The sequence below is a fragment of the Budorcas taxicolor genome, chromosome 7 (assembly GCF_023091745.1).
Source record: "Budorcas taxicolor isolate Tak-1 chromosome 7, Takin1.1, whole genome shotgun sequence".
Classification (NCBI taxonomy): Eukaryota; Metazoa; Chordata; class Mammalia; order Artiodactyla; family Bovidae; genus Budorcas; species Budorcas taxicolor.
In genome coordinates this window covers 108,778,242-108,800,525 of record NC_068916.1, presented here as the reverse complement: position 1 = coordinate 108,800,525, position 22,284 = coordinate 108,778,242, and the positions used below count along the sequence as shown (strand labels likewise).

Below are 22,284 nucleotides of genomic sequence, written 5' to 3'. Positions count from 1 at the left end.
ACACAACTGAGTGACTGAACTGAACTGAATGATTATTATGTGTGACTCTGGTTATAGTAATATAGTGCAAAAAATCTGGTTGCACATATAATAATAGTAGCAACAATTCCTGCTACTATTGACTTCAGGTTTTAGAAGATACTAAGAATTTGAGGAATATTCTTAGGAAAATTTTGTGAAAGTTTATGACATTTTTGTATTCATTTTTTTGTTTTTTGTGGGGTCTAGAACAAAAGTCATTTTAAATCTTATTTTCTTTGTTTATTTACCTACCTGAGGGTGTAATTCCACCATCTCTATGGCAGACATTTCTGAAGACATTCCTCTTTTCTTTTTGGAGATTTGAGATTATTTGATTACTGTTTCTTTTTTTAGCTGAAAGCAAGAGTAATAATAAAATAGACAGTCTTATCTCTCTCATATATCACAGTACTATTCAAATAGTGGCTCATAAACTAGTGTTGGTTAAGGACTTTTACTATCAAGGTATGCGCTCCCAAGAGTAAGTGTCTTTCACAGCGATTTGGTGTTTTCTACCCATCCAGTCTGGGGAAATCCCATCAACAGGGTTTTATGGAACGTGCATGCTGAGTAGATAGTGCAAATACCCGCCACGTGAGGACTCTTTACCCACAGATGTGAGGACTCTTTGGACAATAGGTTCAGTGCTCAAGGGAGAATTTCTAAAATAGTCTCTAACTTTTGCAGTTTCAAAAATTATGACTGATCCTAGTTGGTCCTGTGAAATATATCAGGAAACAGCTAAAAGCTCTAGGTCAATATGCCATTGGAAGGACTGATGCTGAAGCTCCAAAACTTTGGCCACCTGATGCCAAGAGCCAACTCATTGGAAAAGACCCTGATGGTGGGAAAGATTGAGGGCAAAAGGAGAAAAGGGCAGCAGAGGATGAGATGGTTAGCTAGTATTATTGACTCAATGGACATGAGTTGGAACAAACTCAGAGACAGTAGAGGACAGGGGAGCCTGGTGTGCTAAGTCCATGGGGCCGCAGAGTCAGACACGGCTTGGCGACTAGGCAGCAATATGCCCAGCACAAGCACGTTAAGATCCATTTGTCTTCAATTCACTTCCCCGTAAATTATTTTTTTTCCTCTAAGTGCCTTTTAAGGTGGAAATACTCAATGAGATGTTAACTGTTTTGTAAAATAAATTCCTGAATATATCAATCCTACTTGGAAATAACTTACATTTTATATTAAAGTTAGGCCAACTCTGAATGGCAACCCACTCCAGTATTCTTGCCTGGAGAATCCCGTGGACCGGGGAGCCTCGTGGGCTGCTGTCCATGGGGTCACACAGAGTCGGACACGACTGAAGCAGCTTAGCATGCACGCATGCATTGGAGAAGGACATGGCAACCCACTCCAGTGTTCTTGCCTGGAGAATCCCGTGGACAGGGGAGCCTGGTGGGCTGCTGTCCATGGGGTCACACAGAATCGGGCACGACTGATGTGACTTAGTAGCAGCAGCAGCAACTCTGAATGACATCCCTGTAATGTCACTGTACAGCTGCTGACTTAAATGTTCTAGTGGACGTGGATTATTAGAAGCAGTAAGAGATAATGCTCTATGTTCTGGACGTGGATTATTAGAAGCAGTGAGAGATAATGACATTTCCTGTTTATGATACGTATTTCTTGCCGTGTATTTTCCCATTGCGCCTCCTGGTCTGCCTTCCACCCTTCTCCACTTTGCCCTGCACCTTCCAGCATCCAGTTTGGTTTAGCGGATGGAGGCGCAGGTAGACGACTGGAGTGCAGTGCTGGGGGCTCCCGCGTGGCAGGCAGGCTCAGGTCAGCTGCATCTCTCCATCAAAGGCCGAAGATGCTCCTTGAGCACCGTCCTCCTGCAGCTGTCCATTCGGGGTCCTTCTGCCCCTCAGTCCTGAGCATAGTAACGGTTCCCTCTCTTCTTGCCAGCCCCTGAGAATGGCACATCTTGGATTTTTCTAAACCTTTTTACATGAATGTCTCTGCTCACACATTTGGAAAATCGTTTTATTCAGTTACCCCATTTAAGGGTGCTGTCCATTTCCTGCTAGAACCTTGGCTAATGACCCAGTTTAAAAAATTAGCTATCTTAAAAAATGATATGCAAGATAATTTAATATAAGTCTATCCATTTCATTATGCATCTGACTACTCCACTAAACACAAAATAGTGTGATTTAGTTTTGATCATACACTAATAAAATGTGCTCAGAAATATTTCACAAGGGTAATAAATGTGGATGTGAGAGTCAGCAGAGAAAGCATAATCTAAATGGGAAAAAAAAACAGACATAAAAAGAAATTTACAAGTGATTTAAAAACAAAAAACAGAAAGCTTAGTAATCTAATGATTATCACAAGCACTTAGATAAAGCTTACTATATGCTAGGCTCTTTTCTAACCAATCTATGTATTTTGACTTGTTTATTTCTTCCAGAAACTCTATAAGGAGGTACTATTCCCATTGTGCAAGTGAGAAGGCAGATATAATTCAGTAAATTAGTCTGGTTGTGTTCTCTTTACTATGCCGCGCTGCTCTTTTAACGGTTTTGCCAATTAAACTGCTAAAGTATAGCAAAGACTGAGCACTATATGGAAGGATCCGTTTATAACGGTGACATAGTATAAATAACATGGACTTCAAAGCTGAGTTTGACTCCCAGGTCTGAATTTTAAATTTAAGTTCTTCCTTAATATAGTTTTACTCCTAAGCCTGATTTTCCTTCTTACCACCCTTTTCCCATTAAGTCATGAATTTGCATGAAATGTATTACTGGGTACTGTGAATGAATTTGTATTCTAATATAAAATTTAATATTTCTCTTTAGGTTTATGATCTGTGAACATGCCTAATAAGTCACCTGTGATTGGTAAATCTGAAGTAGTATCTTCCTCTTATGAAAAATCAAAGTAAGTTTGAAAGAAAACTTCATACTATTAAAGTAGTAGACCCATATATATTGTAGAATTTAGAAAGTTACAGAAAATTGTGAAGAGTAAAATATAATTGCTCATAATTCAATGTTGCTGTTTAGTCCTTAAGTTATGTTCAACTGTTTAGTGACCCCCATGGGCTAGCCCATCAGGGTCCTCTGTCCATGGGATTACTGGAGGCAAGAATATCCAGGCGAGAATACTGGAGTGGGTTGCCATTTCCTTCTGCAGGGGGTCTTCCTGACCTAGGAATCAAACTTGCATCAGCAGGCAGATTCTTTACCACTGAGCCACCAGAGAATCCCTCATAGTTAAATAACTACTATTCTATAAAGTAATAACTTTGTAATGATTTTTATAAGATCATATATTTCAAAAAATTTAAGTTGCTGTACTAATCCATGAAATGCATAAGAGAAAGTGTTCAATAACTACTGAATGATGAAGCGTCTTAGTTATTTCTAAGCCCTTTGCTGTTTCAAAGTAAGCCACAGTAGAATAGTTTTCTGCATTTCAAAGTATTTCTTTGGGATAGGTTTCTGAAGTGAAGTAAGTGACTAGACCAAAGTTTGTTAATTCAAAAATGGTTTGGGATTCTGAGAAATTTAAGAGCTTCTTTAGGTGTGCGGGTCCTCATTGCCACGCTCAGGCCTTCTCTGGTTGCAGCAGGCGTGGCCCTTGTCACTACAGTGTGTGTAGTTGTGGCAGGTGGGGCCCTCTTCACTGCAGTGCGTGGCTTCTTTCTACCATGGGCTTTTCTCTCCCTGTGGAGCACAGGCCCTGGAGCACGTGGGCTTCAGTCACTGTGGCCTGCGGGCTCGGTCCTCCCAGCTCGTGGGCTTAGAGTGCCGGCTCAGTAGCTGTGGCCTGTGAGCTCAGCTCTTCCAGCTCGTGGGCTTAGAGCGCAGGCTCAGTAGCTGTGGCCTGTGAGCTCAGACCTCCCAGCTCATGGGCTTACAGCGCAGGCTCAGTAGCTGTGGCCTGTGAGCTCAGCTCTTCTGGCTCGTGGGCTTAGAACATGGGCTCAGTAGCTGTGGCCTGTGAGCTCAGCTCTTCCAGCTCACGGGCTTAGAACTCAGGCTCAGTAGCTGTGGCCTGTGCACTCGGTCCTTCTGGCTCACAGGCTTAGAGCGCAGGCTCAGTAGCTGTGGCCTGTGAGCTCAGCTCTTCCGGCTCGTGGGCTTAGAACGTGGGCTCAGTAGCTGTGGCCTGTGACCTCGGTCCTTCCAGCTCACGGGCTTAGAACTCAGGCTCAGTAGCTGTGGCCTGTGTGCTCGGTCCTCCCAGCTCGCGGGCTTAGAGTGCAGACTCAGTAGCTGTGGCCTGCGGGCGCAGTCCTTCTGGCTCGCGGGCTTAGAGCACAGGCTCAGTAGCTGTGCCCTGCGGGTGCGATCCTTCCGGTTCGCGGGCTTAGAGCGCAGGCTCAGTAGCTGTGGCCTGCGGGCTCAGTCCTTCCAGCTCGCGGACTTAGAGCGCAGGCTCAGTAGCTGTGGCCTGTGAGCTTGGTCCTTCCGGCTCGCGGGCTTAGAGCGCAGGCTCAGTAGCTGTGGCCTGTGAGCTTGGTCCTTCTGGCTCGCGGGCTTAGAGCGCAGGCTCAGTAGCTGTGGCCTGTGCACTCAGTCCTTCTGGCTCACAGGCTTAGAGCACAGGCTCAGTAGCTGTGGCCTGTGAGCTTGGTCCTCCCATCTCGTGGCTTAGAGCGCGGCTCACTTGCTGTGGCCTGTGAGCTCCCTCCTTCCGGCTCGCAGGCTTAGAGCGCAGGCTTAGTTGCTGTGGCCTGCGGGCGCACTGGCTCTGCAGCGTGTGGAGTCGTCCTGGACTGGGGATTGAACCTCCATCCCCTGCGCTGGCAGGAGGACTCCTGGCCCCTGTAGCACCAGGAAGTGTATAAGAACCTAGAGAGCACAGTAGAGTATGTAATAAAACTTACGTGTGGATGTATTTCTGTTTGTTTCAAATATTTTTCTTTAATAAAGAATGCGTGCATGTGTGCTAACTCACTTCAGTCGTGTCCAACTCTGTCCAACACTGTAGACTGTAGCCCGCCAGGCTCCTCTCTCCATCGGATTCTCCAGGCAGGAATACTGGAGTGGGGGGCCATGTCCTTCTCCAGGGGATCTTCCCGACCCCCCCAGGGATGGAACCCAGGTCTCCTACATATCCTGCGTTGGCAGGTGGGTTCTTTACCATGTGCACCATCTGGGAAGCCCTAATTAATTAATAAAGAATAGATAGCAGATAAACTGCTTTGACCACATGTCCTTCCAGTTATAATTGTGGCATATATTATTTCCATTCACTTTTTCACTTTAATAGATAAGAAGATACATAAATCATACTTTCCATTCCATTTCCTAAAGTACATACCGAGAGATGGAATTATTGACTATATCAAACAGAACATGTTAATTCTGTTTTTTTTTTCTTTCTCTTTTTTTAAACAACAAAACCATTTTGTACTGCAGTAAAATTGAAGAAATGGGAAAACCACTAGACCATTCAGGTATGACCTAAATAAAATCCCTTATGATTATACAATGGAAGTGAAAGTGAAGTTGCTCAGTTGTGTCCGACACTTTGCGACCCAAAGGACTGTAGGCTACCAGGATTCTCCATCCATGGGATATTCCAGGCAAGAGTATTGGAGTGGGTTGCCATTTCCTTCTCCATATGATTATATAGTGGAAGTGACAAATAGATTCAAGGGATTAGATCTGATAGAGTACCTGAAGAACTATGGCCAGAAGTTTGTAACATTGTACAGGAGGCAGTGATCAAGTGATCTCTGTCTCTTCAGTCGCTAAGTCATGTCTGACTCCATGGACTGTAGCCTGCCAGGCTCCTCTGTCCATGGGATTCTCCAGGCAAGAACACTGTAGTGGGTTGCCATTTCCTTCTCCAGAGGATCTTCCCAACTCAGGAATAGAACCCGGGTCTCCTGCATTACACGCAGATTCTTTACCACCTGAGCTGAGGGAAGCCCCATGATCAAGACAATCCCCAAAAAAAAGAAATGCAAAAAGGCAAAAATGATAGGTGAGGAGGCCTTACAAATAGCTGAGAAAAGAAGAGAAGCTAAAGGCAAAGGAGAAAAGGAAAGACATACCCATTTAAATACAGAGTTCCAAAGAATAGCAAGAAGAGATAAGAAAGCCTTCCTCAGCGATCAATGAAAAGAAATAGAGGGAAACAACAGAATGGGAAAGACTAGAGATCTCTTCAAGAAAATTAGATATTAAGGGAACATTTCATGCAAAGATGGGTTCAATAAAGGACAGAAATGGTATGCACCTAACAGAAGCAGAAGATATTAAGAAGAGGTGTCAAGAATACACAGAAGAACTATACAGAAATGATCTTCACAACCCAGATAATAAGGATGCTGTGTTCACTCACCTAGAGCCAGACATCCTGGAATGTGAAGTCAAGTGGGTCTTAGGAAGCATCACTATGAACAAAGCTAGTGGAGGTGATGGAATTCCTGTTGAGCTGTTTCAAATCCTAAAAGATGATGCTGTGAAAGTGTTACACTCAATATGTCACAAAATTTGGAAAACTCAGTAGTGGCCACAGGACTGGAAAAGGTCAGTTTTCATTCCAAACCCAAAGAAAGACAATGCCAAAGAATGCTCAAACTACTGCACAATTGCATCATCTCACATGCTAGCAAAGTAATGCTCAAAATTCTCCAAACTAGGCTTCAACAGTACATGAATTGTGAACTTCCAGATGTTCAAGCTGGATTTAGAAAAGGCAGAGGAACCAGAAATGAAAATGCCAACATCCACTGGATCATTGAAAAAGCAAGAGAGTTCCAGAAAAACATCTATTTCTGCTTTATTGACTATGCCAAAGCCATTGACTGTGTGGATCACAATAAATTGTGGAAAATTCTGAAAGAGATGGGAATACCAGACCACCTGACCTGCCTCTTGAGAAATCTGTATGCAGGTCAGGAAGCAACAGTTGGAACTGGACATGGAACAACAGACGGGTCCCAAATAGGAAAATGAGTACCTCAAGGCTGCATATTGTTACCCTGCTTATTTAACTCATATGCAGAGAACATCATGAGAAACGCTGGACTGGAAGAAACACAAGCTGGAATCAAGATTGCTAGGAGAAATATCAATAACCTCAGATACGCAGATGACACCACACTTATGGCAGAAAGTGAAGAGGAGCTAAAAAGCCTCTTGATGAAAGTAAAAGTGGAGAGTGAAAAAGTTGGTTTAAAGCTCAACATTCAGAAAACTAAGATCATGGCATCCATTCCCATCACTTCATGGCAAATAGATGGGGAAATAATGAAAACCGTGTCAGACTTTATTTTGGGGGGCTCCAAAATCACTGCAAATGGTGCCTGCAGCCATGAAATTAAGATGCTTGCTCCTTGGAAGAAATGTTATGACCCACCTTGACAACATATTAAAAAGCAGAGATATTACTTTGCCAACAAAGGTCCATCTAGTCAAGGCTATGTTTTTCCCAGTAGTCATATGGATGTGAGAGTTGGACTATAAAAAAAGCTGAGAACTGAAGAATTGATGCTTTTGAACTGTGGTGTTGGAGAAGACTCTTGAGAGTTCCTTGGACTGCAAGGAGATCCAACCAGTCCATCCTAAAGCAGATCAGTCCTGGATATTCATTGGAAGGGCTGATGCTGAAGTTGAAGCTCCCATCCTTTGGCCATCTCATCTGAAGAGCAGACTCATTTGAAGACACCCTGATGCTGGGAAAGATTGAGGGCGGGAGGAGAAGGGGACAACAGAGGATGAGATGGTTGGGTGGCATCACTGACTCAATGGACATGAGTTTGAGTGAACTCTGGGAGTTTGTGATGGACAGGGAGGCCTGGCCTGCTGCAGTCCGTGGGGTCACAAAGAGTCGGACATGACTGAGCTGAACCATCAGTTAACAATGTAGTGATAGTTTCAGGTGAAGAGTGAAGGGACTCAGCCATGCATATACATGTATCCATTCTCAAAATGCCCCATTAATCTAGGCTGGCACATAATGTGAGGATTCCATGTGCTATCCAATACGTTCCTGTTGGTTCCATTTTAAATATAGAGGTGTGTACATGACCTTCCCAAAGTGCTTAACTGCCGCATCCCCTTGGCAAACAAGAGCTTGTTTTCTAAGCCTGTGAGTCTCTTTCTGTTTTTTAAGTAAGTTCATTTGTATTATTAATTCTGTCTTTAGTGATTATTCATTTTTGTAACTTGGTTAAAAACTGTCTATACCACAAGATCAGGTGGATATTGTTATAAATTATTATTTTTTAATCTTACTGTTTTTTCTTTAAACATATATGGAAATGACTTTTGTTAATGATAAGTGATGGTCCAATTCCTCATTTTTGTGTGCATACCAACTTGATCAGTATCATGTATCAAAAAGAATATCTTTCTTCACTATTTTTCTAGCACAACTATTACATAAATCGTGTCCATATATAGTGGGTATGTTTCTGGGCTCTCTTTTCTATTTCCCTGGTCTATTTGTCCCTTATTATTATTATTATTTTGGCCAAACTATGCAGCTTGTGGATACTTAGTCCCTGGACAGGGATAGAATCTGGGAGCTTGCAGTGAAAGCACCAAGTCTGAACCACTGGACTCTTGGGGCATTACCTGTCCATTTTTATATTAACACCAAGCTGCTTTAATCACGGCCATTTAGTGATACTATTTAATAGTCACTATGACACATTTTCCAAATTTCTTCTTCAGTAATAATCCTGCATATTATTTCTACTTAAAATTTTTATTTTATCGAGGTGTAGTTCAAAATAATAGTTGCTGGCATAGAATGTAGTGATTTAAAGTTTTTGGAAACTGTACTACATTCAAAGTTATTATAATATTGGCTGTATTCCCTGTGATGTACAATATATCTTTGTAGCTTATTTATTTTATACATAGTAGTGTGTACCTCTTAATACCTTACCTCGACATTTCCCTACCTCCTTCCCTCTCCCCAGTGGTAATTGCTAGTTTATTCTCTCTACCTGTGAGTCTCTTTCTGTTTTGTTACATTTATATATTTTGCTTTATTTTTTATACTCAAAATATAAGTGGTAACATACAATATTTGTCTTTCTCTATCTGATTTACTTCAGTAAGCCTAATAACCTCCAGGTCCATGTTGCAAATAGGAAAGTTTCATTCATTTTTATGGCTGAGTATTATTCCATTTAATGTTTATATCACACTTTTTATCCACTCATCTGTTGATGAACACTTAGATTGCTTTCATATCTTGGTTGTTGTAAATGCTGCCGATGAACGTTGAGGTGCTTAATCTTTTCAAATTAGTGTTTCCATTTTCTTCAGATGTGTACCTAGAAGTGGACTTGCTGGATCGTATGGTAATTCTTTTTCAGTTTCTGAGGAACTTCCGCATTGTTTTGCACCATGGCTGCACCAGTTTCATTCCCAGCAACATTGTGCAAGAATTCCCTTTTCTGTACATCCTCATCAACATTGTGCAAGAGTTCTCTTGTCTTCACATCCACATCAACATTGTGCAAGAATTTCCTTGTCTTCACATCCTCATCAGCATTGTACAAGAATTCCCCTTTCTCCACATCCTCATCAGCGTTCATTATTTGTGGTCTTTCTGATGACAGACGTTCTGACAGGTGTGAGGTGACATTTCACTGTGGTTTTGATTTGCATTTCTCTGATGAGAGGTGTGAAGCATCTTTTCATGTGCCTGTTGGGCTGTATATCTTCTTTGGAATAATGTCTACTCAGGCCTGTTTTTTAATCAAAATATTTGTTTACTTTTGGTATTGAGTTATATGAGCTGTTTGTGAATTTTGATTATTAATCCTTTATCAGTCATGTCAGTTTCTCCTGTTCAGGAGATTATTTTTCACTTGGTTGGTGGTTTCCTTTCTTAAGTGAAGCTTTTACGTTTAATTAGGTTCCATTTGTTTATTTCTGCTTCTGTTTCCTTTGCTTTAGGAGAAATATCCAACAGACATTTGCAGTAATTTACATTGAAGAGTTTTCTATGATTGCTTCTAGGAGGTTTTTTTGTTTTTTAATTTTTATTTATTTATTTGCTTACATTTGTCTGTCCTGGGTCGTCTGTGCTGTGCATGGGCTTTCTCTCGCGACGGCTGCCCTCCCCTGCACTGCGCGGGCTGCTCACCGCAGCGGCTGCTCCTGTGCTGACCCCTCTTGCAGTTGCTCTAGATCACGGCCTTTAGAACCCGGGGCTTCAGTAGCTGAGGCACATGGGCTTAATTGGCCCAAGTGAAAGTGAAGTCGTTCAGTCGTGTCTGACTCTTTGCGACCCCATGGGCTATACCCTACTAGGCTCCTCCATCCGTGGGATTTTCTAGGCAAGAATACTGGAGTGAGTTGCCATTTCCTTCTCCAGGGGATCTTCCTGACCCAGGGCTTGAACCCGGGTCTCCCGCATTGTGGGCAGACGCTTTACCGTCTGAGCCACCAGGGAACCCTACTTGGCCTAAGATGTGTGAAATTTTCCTGGACCAGGAATAGAACCCATGTCCCCTGCATTGGCAGGCAAATACTTATCCACTGTACCACCAGGGAAGTGCTCTTCTAGGAGTTTTATTTATTTATTTCCAGTATGACATTTAGGTCTTTAATCCATTTTGAGTTAATTTTGTTTATAGTGTAAGAAAACATTTAATTCTTTTGAATGTGGCTGTCGAGTTTTCCTAGCACCACTTACTAAAAAGACTACCTTTTCCCCTTGTACATTCTTGGCTCCTTAGTCGTAGATTAGTTGGCCATAAGTGTACAGGGTCATTTATGGGGTTTCTATTCTTTTCCGTTGATCTGTGTGTATGTTTTTGTGCTGACACCATGCGGTTTTGATTACATGTGGCTTTTGTCTACATCAGATCATGTAGCAGTTCCAGCTCTGTTCCTTCTCAAGATGTGTTTGGCCATTCAAGGTCTCTTGTGTCTGCATGCAAAATAAAACCATTTGTTCTAATATTGTGAAAATTGCCATTGGTATTTTGATATGGATTGCACTGAATCTGTAGATTGTTTTGGGTAGTATGGTCATTTTCATAATATTAAACCTTTGACTGTGTGGATCACAATAAACTGTGGAATATTCTGAAAGAGATGGGAATACCAGACCACCTAACCTGCCTCTTGAGAAATCTGTATGCAGGTCAGGAAGCAACAGTTAGCACTGGACATGGAACAACAGACTGGTTCCAAATAGCAAAAGGAGTACGTCAAGGCTGTATATTGTCACCTTGCTTATTTAACTTATATGCAGAGTACATCATGAGAAATGCTGGGCTGGAAGAAGCACAAGCTGGAATCAAGATTGCCGGGAGAAATATCACTAACCTCAGATATGCAGATGACACCACCCTTATGGCAGAAAGTGAAGAGGAACTAAAAAGCCTCTTGATGAAAGTGAAAGAGGAGAGTGAAAACGTTGGCTTAAAGCTCAACATTCAGAAAACGAAGATCATGGCATCTGATCCCATCACTTCATAGGAAATAGATGGGGAAACAGTAGAAACAGTGTCAGACTTTATTTTTGGGGGCTCCAAAATCACTGCAGATGGTGAGTGCAGCCATGAAATTAAAAGACACTTACTCCTTGGAAGAAAAGTTATGACCAACCTAGAGAGTATATTCAAAGGCAGAGACATTACTTTGCCGACTAAGGTTCGTCTAGTCAAGGCTATGGTTTTTCTTTTGGTCATGTATGGATGTGAGAGTTGGACTGTGAAGAAGGCTGAGTGCCAAAGAATTGATGCCTTTGAACTGTGGTGTTGGAGAAGACTCTTGAGAGTCCCTTGGGCTGCAAGGAGATCCATCCAGTCCATTTTGAAGGAGATCAGCCCTGGGATTTCTTTGGAAGGAATGATGCTGAAGCTGAAACTCCAGTACTTTGGCCACCTCATGTGAAGGGTTGACTCATTGGAAAAGATTCTGATGCTGGGAGGGATTGGGGGCAGGAGGAGAAGGGAACGACGGAGGATGAGATGTTGGATGGCATCACTGACTCGATGGACGTGAATCTGAGTGAACTCCGGGAGTAGGTGATGGACAGGGAGGCCTGGCGAGCTGCGATTCATGGGGTCGCAAAGAGTCGGACACGACTGAGTGACTGAACTGAACTGAATCTATAAACAGGGATGTGTTTATGTTTGTGTTGTCTCTAATTTCTTCCATCAGTGTCTTATTTTCCCCAATACAGATGTTTTACATTCTTAGTTAGATGTTATCTTTTATAGAAATACTCTCTGTCTTTTCTTAGATTTATTCCTTTGTATTTGGTATTTTTGATTCTGTTTTAAGTTTTGTGCACATTTAAAAATATATATCTTCTCTAGCTATTGCCATTAGAAGGATAATTTATATTTGTGTATTGATTTTACCTAGAGATACCACTAAATTCTCTCATTAATTCTAAGCATATTTATCACAGTCTTGATTTAAAAGGAATGCTATAAACATTTTGTGATAAAGCATGATTTTTTTCAAACTTTAACACTTAAGTTGTATTTTGTGTGTGTGTGTTTTAAATCTCACTAGGCCTCATTACTATTTTAAACAGTTAATTTCCCTTTATATTTTATTTATGGCTCATTACTTTCTTTTTCATTATTTGTTACTTCTCAGACTAGTTTTTCTTTTGCCAGATGTATAACTTTTTGCATTTTCCTTAGTGAGATTGTTTTTTTTTGTTGTTAGTCTGAATGTATCTTTATTTTATTCTTGAAAGAAATGTTGTTTTTGAAAGAAATTTAAAGCTGAGTATGAAATTATCCTTGGTCTGTTATTGCTTTCGCTGTTTTTCCCCAGCACATTGATATCATTCCACTAACAGCTTCCATTTGTGCTGTTGGGAAGTTAGTTGAAACTTTGATGCTATTTCTTTAAAGGTTAATCTGTTTCCTGCAACTTTAGGTGCCTTGAAAAATTTCTTTTTCCCTTGTATTCTGCAGTTTTACTCTGATGTGATAAATTATTTAGAAAGAATTATTCTACTGGATTTCTCGTACCCTTTGTATCTGTGAACTGTGTCTCTTTCATCATTCCTGAAGCACGTTAGATGTCGTTCCTTCAGATATCACCTTTCTCTTTTTGTGAGACTCTTGACTGACTGCATATTAGACCATCTCATTTCATATTTCATGTCTTTTCCTCTTGTCCTCATTTTCCATCTTTTTGTTTTTTTCTGTATTTTGAGTAATTTATTTTGATATATGCTCTGTTTTTCACATGACTAATTCTCTCTTGTTACCAATTTACCCACTGAGCTTTCGAAAATATATCTTAAACTTCTAGCAGTTCTTTTATCTTTATTCAAATCTTCTATGTAGACTTTTGGTTTCAGGTTGCCAGCACATATTTTTGAGCATATTGTGGAGGTAAGTATGATGGTTTTATAATTTGTTGATAAGTCTTAAGACTGAGGTATGAATCTATGTTGAGATTGATCATATATATATATATTTTTTCTTTCTCTTTCCTTCTCAGCTGAGCAGCAAGGTGGCTTTCTCTAAGGCTCTCTGAGGTTGGAAGAAGAGATTAGGATTCGTCCTGACTGCTCTTACCTCAGATATTTAGTCAGACAATGCGGAGAGAGTCTCCTGTAACTTTTCAGCACCTTGAAAATCCTGGATTTTTTTAACTGTGCAGTCATTTAGAAAACACAGTTGGTCTTGTATCAGCGGCCTCTTGTATCAAAGTAAACCAGAGTCTCCCCCTGGGATCAGCTCTTTGAGATGAGGTGGAGACCTATGTTGCGTGAAGGGATTTTACCTTTTTTTTTTTTTTTAATATGTTGCACAAATTGTCAGACCTCATACTGTATTTGCTTCACTCCTTTGTCTTAGAAACAGGAGCTTTGCAGGCTTAGTGTGGCATCTGGTAAAAAATGCATGTAGGGTTCCATGCAAATCCTTAAAGTGAGGTGCTGAAGTCCACACAATTCTGGACCAAAGAGAAGCATACAATCTTGAGTGAATTCCTGGTCCAGAACATACTATTTTGTTACTGTTTTCTTTTATAACTAAGAAATGTTTTATCAAAGTGGACTGTGGTCTTTTGCGCTTTCTCCTTCATTTTAGAGATGGGAAAGACCAAACGATTTTGAAGACTTGTATCAACTATGCACATTTATTAGCTGACTGGAAAAAATTAAAAAGAATATAAACCTTACATTAGGAAGATTTAGTCAAGTTATTAGATTATTTTACGTCGGTATCATAGAAGCTGCTGGACTTTTTTTTCCATACCTGGGGAGTTATAGTCCTATAGTCTTCAAAGCTTTCTGAAGTGTTAATAAACCTGAACTTTTCCCCTTTATCCACTGCACCACCAGTGAAGTCCTTCTGCCCAGTTTTTAATTGGGTTGTTTGTTCTTTTTATATTGAGCTGCATGAGATGTTTCATAGTTTGGATATTAAGCCCTTCCTCTCTGCCCAGCTCCTCTGTCCAGTGGGTTGCCATTTCCTTCTCCAGGGATCCTCCTGACCCAGGCATGACACCCAGGTCTCCTGCGTTGCAGGCAGGTTCTTTACCAGCTGAGCCCCTGGGGAAGCCTGACAGTGGCTTAGTTTGCAATATTTTCTCCCATTCTCAGGATTATCTTTTCATCTCATTTACAAGGTTTCCTTTGGTGTACAAAAACTTAAGTTTAATTAGCTCTCATTTGTTTTATTTTCATTACTGTATAAGTTGGGTCAAAAAAGGACTTGCTGTGATTTATGTCAAAAAGTGTTCTGCCTATGCTTCCCTCTTAAGAGTTTCATATTGTCCAGTCTTACATTTAGGTCTTTAATCCCTTTTGAGTTTATTTTTGTGTATGGTGTTAGAAGTGTTTGAATTTCATTCTTTTACATGCTCCTGTCCAGTTTTCCCAGCACCACTTATTGGGGAGGCTGTCCTTTCTCCCTTGCATATGCTTGCCTCCTTTGTCCTTTCTCCCTTGTGCATGCTTGCCTCCTTTGTCATAGATTAGGGGCCATAAGTGCAGGGGTTTCTCTCTGAGGTTTTTAACCCTGCACTGTTGGTCTATATTTCTGTTTCGTGCAAGTACCATGCTCTCTTGATTACTGTAGCTTTGTATTATGGTCTGAGGTCAGGGAACCAGATTCCTCCAACTCCATTTTTCCTTCTCAAGATTGCTTTGGCTATTCAGGGTCTTTTTGTGTGCCTTTTTTAAAACAGTAGTATATTTTCTTGTTCCTCTCCGTTTATGTTTTTAGTTGGAATGAGGATGTGATTGCAGCCATTGGAGCAGACACCTTAAGTTCAGTTCAGTTCAGTCGCTCAGTCGTGTCCAACTCTTTGCAACCCCATGAATCACAGCACGCCAGGCCTCCCTGTCCATCACCAACTCCCACAGTTTACCCAAACTCATGTCCATCGAGTTGGTGATGCCATCCAGCCATCTCATCCTCTGTCGTCCCCTTCTCCTCCTGCCCCCTATCCCTCCCAGCATCAGAGTCTTTTCCAATGAGTCAACTCTTCGCATGAGGTGGCCAAAGTATTGGAGTTTCAGCTTCAGCATCAGTTCTTCCAATGAACACCCAGGACTGATGTCCTTTAGGATGGACTGGTGAAAGGTTGTTGCTGAACCATGCAAAGGTGCCAGGATTCTTGGCCTCCAGAGGAGAAGAATTCAATCTGGGGCCAGAGATGAGGCTTGATTGCTCAGAGCTTTTGTGTAATAAAGTTTTATTAAAGTATAAAGGAGATAGAGAAAGCTTCTGACATAGACATCAGAAGGGGATAGAAAGAGTACCCACTTGCTAGCGTTAGCAATGGAGTTATATACTCTCCAATGAATCCAAAGAATGTCTGGAGGTTGTAAAGACCTCACCAGACTTACTCCCATAATTTGCATTTTAAGGTAACAGGATTAGCCAGAAGGTTTAACCCAGAGACCGTCCTCAGGCAGGATACCTAACCCTAAGGATGTGGAGGGGAAAATCGTCTGTCTTTTCTTCCTCCCTGAGAATTCCAGACGCCTCTCTCCTTGGGGACCCTAGACTTCTTATCAACCTGCCTAGGAAATGGCTCTCTTACTGATTGGATCTCCTTGCAGTCCAAGGGACTCTCAAGAGTCTTCTCCAACACCACAGCTCAAAAGCACCAGTCTTTTGGTGCTCAGATTTCTTCACAGCCCAACTCTCACATCCATACATGACCACTGGAAAAATCATAGCCTTGACTAGACGGACCTTTGTTGGCAAAGTAATATCTCTGCTTTTGAATATGCTGTGTAGGTTGGCCATAACTTTCCTTGCAAGGAGTAAGTGTCTTTTAATTTCATGGCTGCAGTCACCATCTGCAGTGATTTTGGAGCCCCCCAAAATAAAGTCTGACACTGTTTCTCCTGTTTCCCCATCTATTTCCCATGAAGTGATGGGACCAGATGCCATGATCTTCGTTTTCTGAATGTTGAGCTTTAAGCCAACTTTTTCACTCTCCTCTTTCACTTTCATCAAGAGGCTTTTTAGTTCCTCTTCACTTTCTGCCATCTTAGGCCATGAAATAAAAGGTATATGTTGAGAAGAGCTGATTAGCCAGGGTTAAAAAGTCAGAACTTCCAATTCCTTGGAGCTGCCATATCAAGCCTGGATTCCTTATCGTGGTCTGCCACATGAAAGAGAAATAAAGTTCTGTCTTGATCATTTATCATTATTTTGCACTTCTCTAACAGTTAAACAGGTTTCTTTACCCTTGAAATAAATAGTTTTAGGTGTTTCTTCAGTTGAATTTTCTAGAACAAAGCCTCCAAGCAGTGCTCCCTAGCTTTGGTTGTCATGTCAGCTTTTTTCTATTGCCAGATGACTCTTTTACTGTGCCACCTAACCGGAATTAACTTGTTTTCAGGCTTGATCCAGGTGGGTAAGCAGGGAAGAGTTGGCTAGAATGCCAGCATCCTGGGAGATTGCTGTAAAACATAGTGCATGATCCCCTTGCTCATGTACAGTACTGAGACGTGGCCATTAGTATCCCTTCACTTTGTTCCCTCAGACTTGCTGACCCCAGGCCCTAGCATCTCTGTCTCCACTTGAATCAGCTGGCTCTTAGGGTTCTCTGGCAGACATGCATCCAAGTTATAGAAGGTGAACAAGTGTTGCCAGGGTTCTACTCCATTTTTTGCCCTTACAATTTTGGTGAGATCTTCCTGAAGGAGGAGTGTCTTTGATTTCATTAAACCATTATTTGTGGCATTGAAGAGTAACTCATTTTCAAAGGAAAAGTCAGATTCATCTTAAACCATGCATATATCAGTCATTGATTTTTGCTTTTCTTTGGCTAATGAGAGAAAGGACAGAGATAAAGTTTGAAGTTCTTTTCCAAGCAAAGGAATGTAGACAGCATTTGTCTATCAGTAATAATTAAATATGTCAGCTTGAGTACTGTTACCTGCGTGTATCTGTGTGTATCCGCTCAGTCGTGTCTGACTCTTTGTGGCCCTTACGGACTGTAGCCCACCAGGCTCCTCTGTCCATGGGATTCTGCAGTCAAGAACACTGGAGTGGGTTGCCATTTCCTCCTCCAGCAGATCTTCCCGACCCAGGGATCGAACCAGTATCTCCTGGGTCTCCAATGCCAGCTAATTAATCCTTTTTGGTATTATTAATTACATTTAAAGAGAGATGACATTAAACTTCAGAAGCCTAGATGTCTCTTACAGACAGCCTTGAAAGGACCACTGAGTGTTAACATGCAGAATAGAATGGTTATAGATAGAGGAACGTTCATTTAGAAAAGGAACTAGGTTTTTATTCTTGTGAATATTTTTCGGCCTTCGGTTTCCTCTAAATGGCTTTCTGCTCAGAACTCTGTATTAACAGCCCCCTTGCCCCTCACCTGTTTGACGTTTTCTTTATTAGTAAGTACTAAGGAGGAGGGTTTGCATTTTCAAGGCTTTAGACAGTATTCCATTTGCTGAGACTGAATCAAACTTTAAGACCTAAAGAAAAAGAAGGACTTAATACAAACATATCAAACCATAGGTATTTTTAGAAGTGGATCTGAGGCCTATATTTCCGGCCTCATACCATAAAGCCTCTTGCACATCCATACTGTGAAGGTGCTGTGATCAGTTACACAGGCATCAGAAATGACCAAGTGTATTTTCAGTGTCTCATTTCAAAAGTCCAGATTCAAGATCAGTGCATCAGGGCTGACAAATGTGCAGAAGATACTTACAGAATAAATCTAAATATATGCCCATATCCCCAACTCTCTATTTATGCCCTTCAGATTACTCAACCTGTTCCTGAATTACTTATACACTTAGTTGTATCATATACATACCTGAAAGGGCCAGACCATTCTTCAGTTATGCTGGTACTTATGGGTTTTAGGAAACATCAGCCAGGTGAATTGTTATTTAAAATTTAAGTTTCATTTCCTTCACCTTCCCAAAACACCAAGCTTACCAAAAGTATAGCAGATTGTTTGTTGGTTTTATTAGTACTATGTTTAAAGCATGTAGTGTTTATTAGCACCATGAAATCTAGATTCTGGTTTTGTTTTTTTAATTTATTTTTACTTATTTATCCATTCGGCTATGCTGGGTCTTTTCTGCAGCACGCCCACTCTTAGCTGTGGCATGTGGGATCTAGTTACAAGGTCAGGGGTCATCTCCACACCCCTTGCTCTGGAAGCATGAAGTCTTAACCACTGGACCACTGGGGAAGTCCAAGCATACTGTTTCAGCTAGTCAAACTACTCTTAAAAAACCTCCACTGACTTCCTGAGCATTGTCTCTAGTGATATTGCCATTCACCCGCAGTCTTCATCTCTGCAAGACGCACATTGTGGATCATGGCTTTCATCTTCAGTCTGTTCTCCTTTGGCATCTCAGTCTAATATTGTTTGTTTGCAAGGAACAGGCACATGTCCAACTTAAGCAAAAGAAAAATGCAGTGAAAGAATGCCGGGCTCTTTTGTGGAACGCGAGAGTGGAAGCTATGGTCAGGCCTCATTCATTCATTCGCTAATGAGTATGTGTCTCCAAGAGACACTGGAGATAAAATGGTCAACAGATACAGTCTCTGTCTACACTAGGCTATAAACTCAGGCTGTATGTGAGCAAATAATCCGACAAACATGGATCAAGGTTGCAGTAGCAAACAAGTAGCTCTGTGCTTTGCGGCATTTTGTTGTCTTGAATGACAATGAAGGCTACCTCATGGCTATATATAAACTTTCAGCTCTGACATCAACTAATGAAGGTATTAGCTAATTATTCAAAGCCCTGGAGAGAGGGTTTAACTGGCCTGTGCTGTACTTAGTCACTCAGTCGTGTCCGACTCTTTGCGACCCCACGGACTATAGCCCGCCAGGCTCCTCTGTCCATGGGGATTCTCCAGGCAAGAGTACTGGAGTGGGTTGCCATGCCCTCCTCCAGGGGGTCTTCCCAACCCGAAGATGGAACCCAGGTCTCCCGCATTGTGGGTGGTTTCTTTACCATCTGAGCCACCAGGGAAGCCCAGGAATCCTGGAGTGGGTGGCCACTCCCTTCTCAGGGAACTTCCCGACCCAGGAATGGACCGGGGTCTCCTGCATTGCAGGCGGATTCTTTACCAACTGAGCCACCGGGGAAGCCCCTCAGTTGGCCTGGCGAGAGCCAAATGTCTACTGTGACTCTGTGAGCTAAGGCCAGGGCATGGGGGTGGAGCCATGGCACTGATATAGAAGTTGGACCCACTGGCTGAGCAGGGACTGTGAGTAACGAACGGCTCTCACAGAGCTTACACCCCAAGTTGTATGCTTGTTTGAATTCCACTGTACTATTTCCCTGAATCTCCTATCATATTTACGGTTCTTTCCCTCTTGCCTCCCATCCGTGGGATTTGTCCAAAGATCTCCCTTGATTCTTTTTTTTCCCCCCAGTACTCTTCCTCTTGAAATGTCATGGCTTTGAATACATAGGTGAACCCAAAGTCTTCATTTCCAGATCTTATCCACTTCCATGGAGAAGGAAATGGCAACCTACTCCAGTACTCTTGCCTGGAAAATCCCATGGATGGAGGAGCCCGGTAGGCTGAAGTCCATGGGGTCGCTAAGAGTCACACACGACTGAGGGACTTCACTTTCTACTTTCATGCATTGGAGAAGGAAATGGCAACCCACTCCAGTGTTCTTGCCCGGAGAATCTCGGGGACAGGGGAGCCTGGTGGGCTGCCATCTATGGGGTCGCACAGGGTCAGACATGACTGACGCGATTCAGCAGCAGCAGCGTCCGCTTCCGAGAGCCTCACAAGTTCATTTGTATTATAGACCTCTCCACTCGGTGTCCCACAGGAGAGAGGATATACGTCCAGAATGGCACAGGTTATTTGCCCAAATGTTTCCATCTAATTGTCTTGATGCCTTCTCTCTACTACTAATCATGTTGACTCAGATCCTTAAGATTATCTCTATGTCCACCCTCAAAATTTCTTTTCTCACGGCTCATTAGTCATTGAGCCCTTTTGATTTAGCTTCCAACTCATTCCTCACATTCACTTATTCTTTCCTCATTACTGTTTCCAGGCTGCAGTTCAGAGCTTGATGACTTCTTACGTAAATTGGTGAAATAATTGCCCAACTCTTTACTGGGAGCCACTCCTCATTCCAGACCATACGAGGTTCCACTTTCAGTTTAGTCACATCCTAAAGCAGTGCTGTAATCTTGTCACTCTTCTGCTGAATAATTCTCCTGTTTATCAGATAAGACTCAGAAGTCTCTGTAAAATATAGGATTGGTACCCACTGCAGCTCAGAGAATCTACAAGAACAATGACTGAAGTTTATTTGTCTGAATGTTGTCAGTCTAGAGCTGGTATGGTGACCTAGAATTTAGGTTCCTTTTAACCAGCTGGTCTGATGCATATGACTTAGGGGCCTTGCATGTTCTATCGTGGCTGCTGAGACTCCGCTGATAAGAGCTGTGCTTCATGCGGCCAGAATAGAGGAAAGGGAGAGGAAGGGTCTGTATACATTTTCAAGAGGCTTCCCAGAACTGATTTTTACTGGCTGAAACCTAGGCATATGTGTATGTCAAACTGCATGAAAGAGAACAGACAGGGATGCAGGAGGTTTAAGTCTCCCACAGAGTACCATTCAATGTCATTTATATTTGTCTCAATCTGACATTCCCATCTTCATTACCTATCTTGACTTTAAGCATTCTGTCTCTCTCTGCTAGGTTCAAGTCATTCTTTTTTGTTTGCAATTGTGTTAGGGTAAATTTGAAGTAAGTATAAACAAAAGTCTCTAATCTCAGAGGCTCAAGTCTGGTGGGAGAGTTTTTATCTGGCATGTGAACCGGTGGGTGTAGGCTGACTGGACGGCTCTGCTTTTCGGGCCAATGAGAAATTCAAGGCCCTCATTATCTCATGATCGTATCCATCTTCCTGATCAAAGCCAGTCAGCGCCACTTTTGTCTTCTAGTCCGCTGGAAGGGGGAAAGTGGTTTATTCCAGGGAACGTGGCCTGTCTTTAAGTTAGAGGTGACCTGAAATTCGCGATGTTGTATCTGCTCACCACCGACTGGTTTGGTCCCGTGGCCATACCCAGCTGCCAGAAAGACTGGGAATATAGGTGCTAGCTGGATGGTCATCTGACCAGGAGGGAGCGTAGACAAGATTTTGAACAGGCAACTTCCATTCTGTCACGTTCCGGTACCTGTTTGCACATCAAGGTAGCTCAAGTGCCATTTCCGCAAAGAAGCTCATTCTGAACGTTTAACCAAAAACCGTGATTCTAATAACTAATAGTTGTCCAGAGCTGAATCTGTGCCAGAAACTGGACAATGTGCTCCGCTTTAACGCTTTCCAAATGTCTACCAGTCTTGTCCTCATTTCCACAGATGGGAAACTATAGCTCACACAGATTAAATGATTAAGCAAAGATTATGTCCGCAGGGGTACTGGAATCATGATCTGTGCTTCTGAGCTCCACTCAGGATCGCGTCTCCTGAGTGCAGTCCTGGGCGGAGGAGTCCTGGGAGGAGTCCTGGGCGTAGTCCTGGGCGTCTCCTTTATGTTGCATGTTCGTGTTGTTGTTTGTGATTTGTCTCCGTTCCTTCCTGGATAGTGAGCTTTTGAGGCCAGGCCTGATTGTTCTCTTAGCCCTCATTGTGTCTAGCAAAATATCTTGTATGTGAGAGGCTTTCATTAAATGTTTACTGAACAAGTGAACTGTCAGCTTAAAGAAAGTTCTAAATTCACAGATAATGTAAATGAAGAATCGCTTGGATTGGATACCCATGCAGTCTGAAGACTTCCGCATGCTTCTTTTATGTCAAAATTGGCATGATGACCTTACTCATGACCTGTTCCACAGGACTGTGCTTACG

The 22,284-nt window shown here is 42.2% G+C and overlaps 1 protein-coding gene across 1 annotated transcript in view; it reads left to right on the top strand.

The window, feature by feature from the left end:
* The first annotated feature begins 2,857 nt into the window (after positions 1-2,857).
* Positions 2,858-22,284, top strand: part of TMEM232 (transmembrane protein 232) — a 252,399-nt gene continuing 232,972 nt past the window's right edge. Inside the window, exon 1 of the mRNA XM_052643924.1 lies at positions 2,858-2,922. Coding sequence (XP_052499884.1) covers positions 2,858-2,922 — 65 coding nt within the window. The remainder of the gene's footprint in view (positions 2,923-22,284) is intronic.